The sequence below is a fragment of the Acanthisitta chloris genome, unplaced genomic scaffold, assembly GCF_000695815.1.
Source record: "Acanthisitta chloris isolate BGI_N310 unplaced genomic scaffold, ASM69581v1 scaffold727, whole genome shotgun sequence".
NCBI classification, from domain to species: domain Eukaryota; kingdom Metazoa; phylum Chordata; class Aves; order Passeriformes; family Acanthisittidae; genus Acanthisitta; species Acanthisitta chloris.
In genome coordinates this window covers 165,403-175,161 of record NW_008680737.1, presented here as the reverse complement: position 1 = coordinate 175,161, position 9,759 = coordinate 165,403, and the positions used below count along the sequence as shown (strand labels likewise).

The 9,759-nt window shown below is 39.5% G+C and overlaps 1 protein-coding gene across 1 annotated transcript in view; it reads left to right on the top strand.

Annotated features, from left to right (window-relative positions):
* ELMO1 (engulfment and cell motility 1) overlaps nucleotides 1-9,759 on the top strand; it is a gene marked incomplete at its 3' end in the record, with an annotated part of 290,561 nt that overhangs the window by 117,067 nt on the left and 163,735 nt on the right. The window contains exons 11-13 of the mRNA XM_009077801.1: nucleotides 304-354; nucleotides 1,764-1,886; nucleotides 2,830-2,961. Coding sequence (XP_009076049.1) covers nucleotides 304-354; nucleotides 1,764-1,886; nucleotides 2,830-2,961 — 306 coding nt within the window. The remainder of the gene's footprint in view (nucleotides 1-303; nucleotides 355-1,763; nucleotides 1,887-2,829; nucleotides 2,962-9,759) is intronic.

Genomic DNA, 9,759 nt, shown 5'->3' with positions numbered 1-9,759 from the left:
GAAGGTTGTGCTTGAACAAGTGTGTGTAAATGTTCTGTTTAATGCACAGGGTCTTTAAATGATGGTTTTAGATCAACAAAGTCCTCTGCTTGTGCCCTTTTTCTCATAGTAGAGTAATCTGGGTTTGTGATCCTCTAAATAATGCATAGAGTCATATAGCTGATATGCTGCTTCCTTCATTTATAAGTAGCATTGCAGAAACTTAAGACTAATACCTTTTAAGTCAGTGTTCTTCTAGGTATGGCACTAAAATACCTGCTTCTGGTTAATTTTTATAATTTTTTTTTTTTTTTACCTACTCAGGAAATGGCAAACATTTTGGCACAAAAGCAGCTTCGCTCCATCATCTTAACTGTAAGTATATAATTTTCAAAATTACTCTTCACTAGAAGAGAGAATAGATGACTCCAGTTTTGGTGTTCATAGGTTTTATCTTAATATATTGTATTTGCATTTGTATTTTGCTATGTTTTGAAGCCTGTAATATACAAGATAAAGGTTTGGTCGTTGAATGGGTTCAAAACTGCTTTTCAGAAAGGTTATTTTCCCAGTCAAATAAATTGGGGTTTCCTCATGAAAATATAATGCTGAATACCTCTGTGTTTTTCTGTTGTGCAGATTATTCTGTCTTGAGATAAAGTTGCACATAATTCATCATCTTTTGCACAACAGAAGCATAAAGTAGAGTGAAGTTAGTGAACATAATATAGAAGACCTCCATCTGCTATCATGGAAAATCAGAGGGGTTTTGCTTTTGACCTTAGAGTAGAGAACATCTTCAAGGGAACAAGGGAAAGTGCACCCTCTCTGTATTGAGATACTATGCAGTGTAAAACCAAACCACAAACAACCCCTCAGACTTTCTCATTTGCTACCATAATTTCAATGATGCATACAAAACTCCCAGAATTTATATCAGAAGGCATGTTTTCACACTGCTTGAGTTCATAAGAAGTCTGGAATAAGCATATGGATAATATTCTTAGGTGTTTACTCTCTAAAATGCTCCTGTGCCTTTTGGCTTTTTTTTCTTTGGGCCTGTGCAATATCAGTTGATGCATCCATCTCCTACTTCATGACTCTTTCCTTATGTACTTTCCTTTGTTTAGGGACCTGCATCTGTTTCCCATGTTGAACCACGTAGTATTTTGGAGGAGTTTTAAATACTTCATCAGTTTTGTATCTGCTTTCTGAACGGGATAATTCTGCATGCATGGGGCACTGTATTTCTAAGCAGTCTTCCTCACACAGAATGGAGCTGTCTGGTAGAGGCAGGATTGTGGCATGGTGTTGTCTCCCTGTTTGAGCCTATTAAATAACTATCCTCTTGTTGTGTTTGCAACCTGAATACTTTTCTGCTAGGACAGTTACTATCTTAAATATTCTTTATATAATCTCATTTTTTTTGAATTTTAAATGCAGAGCTCTAATGCTGTTGGTATGTAATTAATTTTCCTTTGAAGTGACTTCTCAACAATGGATTTTTTTAATGCCACTTGTCAATATATACACAGACCCTATCTAGTGGCTGGAAGGAGAAAGCTTCAGTGCATTGTTGTTGTGAAGTCCTCTCAGTGCTGGTTTAGTTTCGTGGTTTTTTTTGGTGTTTGATTTTAATTTTTTTTTCTTTTTTCTTTATTTTCCTGAAGTATACATACAGTTCTGTATAGCAAATACATGCTTGTAGAAATGGAAACACCTGACTGCACCCAATGTAGTTTTTTGTTAAGATGGCATTCATCAAAGTATCTCTTTCTTTGCAGCATGTTATCAGGGCACAGAGAGCTATCAATAATGAAATGGCACATCAGCTTTACGTTCTGCAAGTACTTACCTTTAATCTTCTGGAAGACAGAATGATGACAAAAATGGATCCACAAGATCAGGTAAGCATCTGGCATGATCTGGTAATAGCAGGAAGAAGACAACTCTAATTGTTATACCTATTTGTGTAAAATAAGTTAATAAACCCCGTTTTTGTTACTGGGAACCAGTATAGGAGTTGTTAATTTCTTTATTGCTCCCAAAACCAGCTTTAATATTCTTCACTGAGAAAAAGAGACACTTCCCCAGGAGATTTGAGAGATTTAAATATAGGGTCAATGGCCCATAGAGCAGATTAGTTTTGTTTCTTTGGTTTTGTGGCCTTTTTTAGTCTCTGTACAAGGAAGAACCTGATTTCATTCTTAAGAGGAAGTTAAGACTTGCTGATAATTTGGAGAAGGGAAGGTAGGAGTGTGAGATAGTTGTAAACATAAGTAACATCATGCTGTAGAATTTTATCCTTCCTGATTCTTATGTTTGAGGCAGGAATGTTTGACTCTTGGGAATGTACATGCAGTTAACTACTGCGTATCTCCAGAGAGAGTGACTAACACAGTTGTTAGTATTGATGATAGAACATTTATCACTGCCTTGAGCCATTTGGAGCAATATGTAACTGCAGTAATTCCTCTCTTACCCATTCCTGCACTAGCAAAAATGGATGGTTACCTGAGTCATTTTGATATCATCCAGCATGGTGCTTAAGTACCAGCTTGATTTGAAAAGCTTGTCTTCTCTTGGCTTCTGTGGTTAAAATGAAGTCTGTAGTTAGAGGCCTTGCTAACACGGGTTCCACTCACAGAAGTCAGTGCCTAAGTGTCTGCATGTGACTCTCACAAATGTGAGCACTTTTGAAAATGGAAGCACAAGGTCATTCTTGCTGTCTGTCTGACTGCAAAGTAGGGAATGTAGACACAGAAGGTTTGGGCAGTGGAGGGAATATAGTATTTTGCAACACCTTTTGTGGTATTGTTTTAACCATTTTTTAACCTTGTTTTAACATAGGCTCAACGGGATATCATATTTGAACTCCGAAGAATTGCATTTGATGCAGAATCTGAACCTAACAACAGTAGTGGTAGTATTGAGAAACGCAAATCTATGTATACTCGAGACTACAAAAAACTTGGATTTATTGTGAGTATTTTTTTGTAGTAGTCCACTGAAAGTGGCTGAGTACATTTGTTGCGCAGTACATCTTTTAAGCGGTCACTTCTCTTACTTGGTCTTCTGTCTATTTCCTACAAGGGAATAGCTTCCCTCCTCCACCCCCCAGAAATCTTGTTAACCCCAAGTGACAGCTTTAGCAGAAGCTAGGTTGCTGCAATGGATGCAGTGGGTGGCTATAAAGTCTTCAGAAAGGATAGGCAAGGATGGAGAGGTGGTGGAATAGTCCTTTATGTTAGCGAGTGTTTTGACTGTCTAGACCCTAATGATGATGATGATAGAGTCGAGTGTTTAAGAGTACAGACCAAGGGGAAGGCCAACGAAGCAGATATCATGGTGAAAGTTTGCTATAGACCACCCAACCAGGATGAAGAGGCAGGCAAATTATTCTGTAAGCAGCTGGCAAAAGTCTGAGGATCTTTAACCCTTGTCCTCATAGGGGATTTTCAACTTGCCAGCTGTCAGCTGGAAATATGATACGGAGAGGAAATAGTATAAGAGGCTCCTGGAGTGTGTGGAAGATAACTGAGGCCAACTGTATGAGGTTAAACAAGGTGAAGTGCTGGGTCCTGCAACCCCATGCAACACTCCAAGCTTAGGGAAGAGTGTCTGGAAAGCTACTCAGAGGAAAAGAACCTGGGTGCATTGGTCAACAACTGGCTGAATATGAGCCAGCAGTGTGCCCAGGTGGCCAAGAAGGCCATGGGCATCCTGGCTTGTATCAGAAACAGTATGGCTAGCAGGACTAGGGCAATGATTGTGCATCTGCACTGGTGAGGCCACACCTTGAATCCTGCGTTCAATTCTGGGCCCCTCACTATAGGAAAATAATTTTGGTGCTGGAATGAGTCCAGAGAAAGGCAATGAAACTGCTGAAGGGTCTGGAGCACAAATCTGATGAGGAACATCTGAGGGTGTTGGGCTAAAGCCTGGAGAAAAGGAGTCTCACGGGGGAGCCTTATTGCTCTCTACAACTCTGTGAAAGGAGGTTGTAGTGAGGTTGGAAGTCTCTTCTCCCAGGTAACAAGCAGCAGGACAAGAGAGGCTTAGGTTGGATATTATGTAAAATATCTTCACAGAAGGGTTTGTCAAGCATTGGAATAGGCTGCCCAGGGAAGTGACTGAGTTACCAAACCTCGAGGTATTTAAAAGACCTGTAGATGTGGCACTCAGGGACATGGTTTAGTGATGATTGTGGCACTGTTGGACTCTATGATCTTAGAGGCCTTTTCCAGCCTTAACAATTCTTTGATTCTGATTGGAAGAAATAACTACCTTAGGTTGAAGCATGTAGTTTTCCATGGCATGCTATAATTAAAAATCAAACTTTTAATGGTATCTTGCCTAATGGATCTGTGCCTAATGACTGTATAGTCATTGTAGTCTTTTAGTAATGATGTGGACTGGTAAGCACTGGTAGGTCTCTATGATATTTACTTGTATGGCCTTTTGTTTTGTTTGCTTTAAGTCCTTTCATCTGTGAGTAGGGGATACAGAATCTCTTACCCTGGCTTAATCAAATGTATTGGAGTTCTGGTCTTGCCGGAAACTGTGTTGGGGAACAAAGTGTTATTTTAATTAATAATGTATATTTTTCCCCCCCGGAAACAGAGCCTGCACACTACACTGCAGTCAGTATCTTGGTTTATTGTTTACTCTAGGTTAGTATGAAGTTTTCTTTCTCCTTAGGTAAAATGGTATGCTTCGTATCTTATGTGATTCATTACTGTGCTATTGGCCTGGCACGTATACACTGAATATAGTACAGTAGCTACAGATAAAGACAATACTGCTGGTGCAAGCTGAAGCTCACTGTGCACTTTGAGTGCTCTGCTCAGCTCTGTGGTGTGAGAGCTCAACTTCTTCCAAAACCACAAGGGAACTGGGTAGAGGTTTTCTGGATTCTGATAGTTGTTTTCATTACTGACGAGTGAGGAATTATTACTGCTGGATCAGTGCTATTCTATCTCTAAGGAGTCATAAATAAACAGATGGGAAGGGAGAAACTTGGCATTTTGGGATTGTAAGTATGATAGCAAAACTAGTGCTTTGAAGAAGCTTTTGCAGCTCAGTATGGGATTTTTTGTTTTCTTTGTCTACTAATCTATTCTCAGTGCCTGTGTGATAGAAGATCGTTGCTATCCCAGCTTCTGAGACTGTTAATTCCTATGGTGTGATGAGCAGAGGACTTTATGCCCTCAACACCAAAACTGAAAGAAAATGCAGGCCCTAGCTTAGTGACAAATGGGCTGGATATAGGGCCCCCAGCTTGTGGGGAATGAGAACAGAGATGAGGGGTCACTGTCATAGGAGGAGGAAAAGTAGCTGGTGGCAAAGAAAGAAATAGTGACAAACACAGAGGGAATGATGGGGTATGCTGAAATCATGGTGGAACTGTACGTACAGAGATTGTGGCATGTGGAAGAATCAAGGAGATCAAGTTTAAAGCAATTGTTCTGTGATTCAGACTGATCACTTTCAGATACTTGCTGCTCACTCTAGTTTTATGCCATGCTGAAAACTCAGCTCTCACAGCCATCATTGGCACCTAAGTATCTAGAACCTCAGAAAACGTGATCTTGCTTTCTTAAAACTGGAGCTGGAAAACTGAGCATGTAACGGAGCATCCAACAGAAGCTGATCTGGTGCTAACACAGATCAAAATTCCAAGCCTCTTTTTCTGCTGCTTAACAAGAACTAAATATCATTAGTTTTGAAGGCTGGCACTAGTTATTCCAATAGCTTTGTTTGTCTCACAGGATATATTTTGATTTTGTAGATCTGAAATTATTAGCAGCATCATGTTTTAGTGGATAGGCTTGTGAGGAAAACACTTGGTGTGAATCAAAATGCGTTAGTGTCTTGTCTGAGTTTGCAGGAGCTCTCTTGCTGTGCCTGTGCAGCAGAGCCTTGTCCATTATCTTAATTACTCTCATTTGGGCTGTTCATTGGAAGCCTGCTGAAAACACTCGTCAGTTGTCAAGGGTAACTGCAGCACTGTTTACTATTTAATTATGATAGCATTTCACAAGGGGATGGGGAGCAAAGTTTAGGAGGAAATGGGAACTAGGATTAAAGTAATGAAGAAAATGAGGGGAAACATAATGGGAGATAAGCAGAAATATGAGAAACCAAGCTGTGAAACAAGCATCATAGCAAGAATTGTACAGGAGGCAGGTTATCCTACTAACAGTATGATAAGACAATGTACAAATAATACGAATGTCAACAGTGAACTGTGAGGTGAGTTATTCTACTCTTGTACAAGTGCAGGTGATACTGCATGTACAACTTTTTTCATGGCTGAAGAGGAATATGGCCTTCCTCCCAGGGCTGGGGAAGGAAGAAGGAGCCCTTGTGAATTATCACTGGTTATCCCCAGCCTTGCACATGGGCAGTGCTCTGACTGGACTTCTGGCTGCCTTTGCACTGTCTACTTCTTTTCATTAAAGTGTCTTCAATGCTTGCATAAATTGCAGGTAGTGGGTTGCATTAGCAAACTGCTCTGTGATCTGAATAATGGGAGGTTTGTCTTTCCCCTGTTTTGGCTGTGTGGCACAAGAAGAAACCCAGCCTGACAGGAGGCTGACTTTGAGTGCTGTCTTCATTCCACTGATGCTGGTGGTCAGGAAGTTAATTTCTTGAACTGATTACACGTTCATTCCAAGGGAGAGAGTAAAACCATGTCTAGCCATTAAGTTGTTCCTGGACTGCATGTTCTCTTTCTGTATGTGAAATGCAAGAATCCCATTTATTTTTCTCAGCCACATCAAAAAATCTTGCCCCACTACAAATGTAATGTCAACAAGAGACAAAATCCAGACATGGTTTTGGAAGTTTGCGACAAATTTGTAAAACGGCATAGATAGAAACCTACATTCAGTCAAAGCAGCCACAAGACCTCTCCAGATGGTTATGATGACCTGTGTGAAGTTTGCTGTGGGCAAAGAGATCTTCATATGAGACAGTCTTGAGGAGATTTATTAAGAGGCTGATGAATACAACAAAAAAATGACCCAATTAGGAGATCTAAGATATGCTCCACACTGTTGAATTATTTTTTTCTGAGTCAATTGCAAATGAAGTGGCCTGAATGCCTCCCCTTGCATTTGAGTAAACTTAATTCTATAATTGAAGTTGGCAATAGTTACAAAAAACTGATAATACTGTATATTTTCATGATCATTCTTTAAAAATCTGTACTGTCATTGAGAAGTTGTAGTGAATGTGTTTGTTTAGAAGCAGATCTGACCAAATTCTAAGAAACTTGACTTAAGAAGTTGGAAAAAAACAACTCCAAAAATCTCATCCTAGGACAATTTCTCTCAAGTTTGTAGTGTGTAGAAGCGGTAGATAAATGTTTAGATTGCTGTATGATAATAATTCATGCTTTATTATTGACTGATGAAAAGTAAAGAGTCAGAGTGAAGTCATGCAGTGAAAGTGTCACTGAAATCAGGAATCAAATCCCTTAACTCCAGTGTAGTATTGAGAAGCAAGCATTATTTATTATGATGCCAGATGCACGGGGGTTCATTCCTCCAAGCGTGCAAGCCAACTATCCAGACTTTTTACTATTTATACATTGCAGAAAACAAAGAAATTAGTGCTTTTATCCAAACTTTTTCCTATTTATACATTGCAGAAAACAAAGGAATTAGTGCTTTTTGGTCACAAGTTACCTAACTCTTATTAATTAGTATTCTATCCTCTATTGGTTAGTGATTTTCTATCTTCTTATGCTAATTAGTCCACTTTTGAGTCGGTGACTTCTTGAGAGGGGTCTTCCATGGGGGTTTTGGATGGTCTCTGGTGGTCCCTTGTGGTTGTTGAAAAGATGCCCATTAGTGTCCTTTCCAGGAACTTTGAGTCTTCCTTCCATACATGGTCTTGGCTTAGCTTGTTATCTCGTTGGCAATTATAAAGTTCCTTATCTTGATCTTGATCTTGATTGACTTCTGCTGGCTCCTCTGCACTTCTTCAGGATGAGCTAGTCACAGGTGCGAGAATTTATGTCCTTGGGTGCATTCTTGTCTGAGGCCCATTGCAACAACTCCCCACAGTTACTCTTAGATAAGTTTCTTTCACCAATTAACATTACTCTACAAATTTTGTAACATAATGAAGAACTTTGAAAGCAACAGAACTACTCAAAAGTCATATATCACAAGAGGAGGGTGCAAATGGGACAAAGCTGTAAACAATGTAATCTGAAGCATGTTTATTTTTTTTTCTCTGCATTCTAGGGCTGCAAAGCCACAGAAGGAGTTAACCTAGAGACAAGGAGCTGTGTTCTTAGATCCTCTGGTTTCTAAAGGGCAGTGCACAAATCTGGTTCATTTGCATGGTGTATATTAGTGGTAGTCAACCAGTAGATTGAGATAGCCTCTAAAAAGTTAAAATGAAGAAGACTGGGACGGGCTTGGGATGCCATGCCCTGCAGGAGTATGAATAGTCCTTAAATTCTATGGAGCTACTAATGTCAGCTAGATCTCTGAAGCCTCTTTGTTCCAGCTGGGTCATCTGGATTAATGATAGCAGCCTGCCTGGCTAGGGAGGATTTCCTAGGAGGGAGAGTGAGAGGGAGATGGACAGAAACAGACCCAGTGTGATGGATTTACTTAGCTATTCTTGTTGAAGACCTGAGGATGGTCGTTTATTTTTTTCCTAAAACAAAGGGAGACCTGAATGTTTGAAGTCTTAAACCTTATGAGCTGTAGAACTGGGAAAGCACTGAACAGGAAGGTGAAGTTTTGTGGTTTGGGACTGAAATCTGGAACTTGTGTAAAATGCTGAAAGACTCATCACAAAGGTCATGAATGGTCATTTTCAGCTATTTTGTTCACAGCTCCCTGATGTTTTCTCCAGTTGGTGATAAATCTGCTAGGCTTGGAAATTTGTATCCTTTGGAGAAGCTTTTCAACTATAATAGTGTTTTCTTACATTCAGGTTCACTTGTTGGCTTTGGAAGTGGCAGAGGCACAATTTTAGAATAATACTGTATATGTGTCAATGTAGATCTGATCCTTTTTAAATTTTAAATTGATAAGATTTATTCATTGGCTTAACAGCATAGATGACAGATTGTCTGTACTACTGAAAGCTATTAGTTGTTTTTCATCCTCCTCCGCTCTTTCTACTCCTACAACCCTCTCTTTCTCTCTCTGCTATTTTGAAACTTGTTAAATCACTTGTTTCTGGAGAAAGAAAAGCAAGTCAGTTTGAGAAGATTTTCTTTTGCTGAGCTATTCAGATATGCAGTGGCTGAGGCTGCATTGCCTCAAAACAGAAGTGCCAGACCCTGTATTTCTATATGTAACAATGTTTCACTCTAAAGTAAAACTCTTTGTCATTTATTGATGATAGCTAATATTAGGCACCATTCAGCACAGCAAAACCCATGTCTCCATCAGAAAGAAGACTCCTTTTCATCTTTCATTGTTATACATGGTTCATAGATTTGAGTATCCTTTTATTTAACAGAATTAAATTTGCAGATGATATGACCAGGAAAAAAAACCCATGCTCTGCCCTTTACCACTGGAATTCCCAGTTAGAGCAGAGGGATAAGACAGGAATATAGAGGATTTCTCCTCTCGGTTTTACCTTTATGACCACTAGAGGTTGCCCTTCTCCGTTGTTTGCAAGCTTCATTCTCCATTCTGTCATTTCGTTTTGCAGCTGAAATTTTTCAGCAGCTCTTTATAAATAAGCCATTACTGATTTATTCCTCAGGGCAAGTTTTGGAAGGTGAAGACTAATCATACA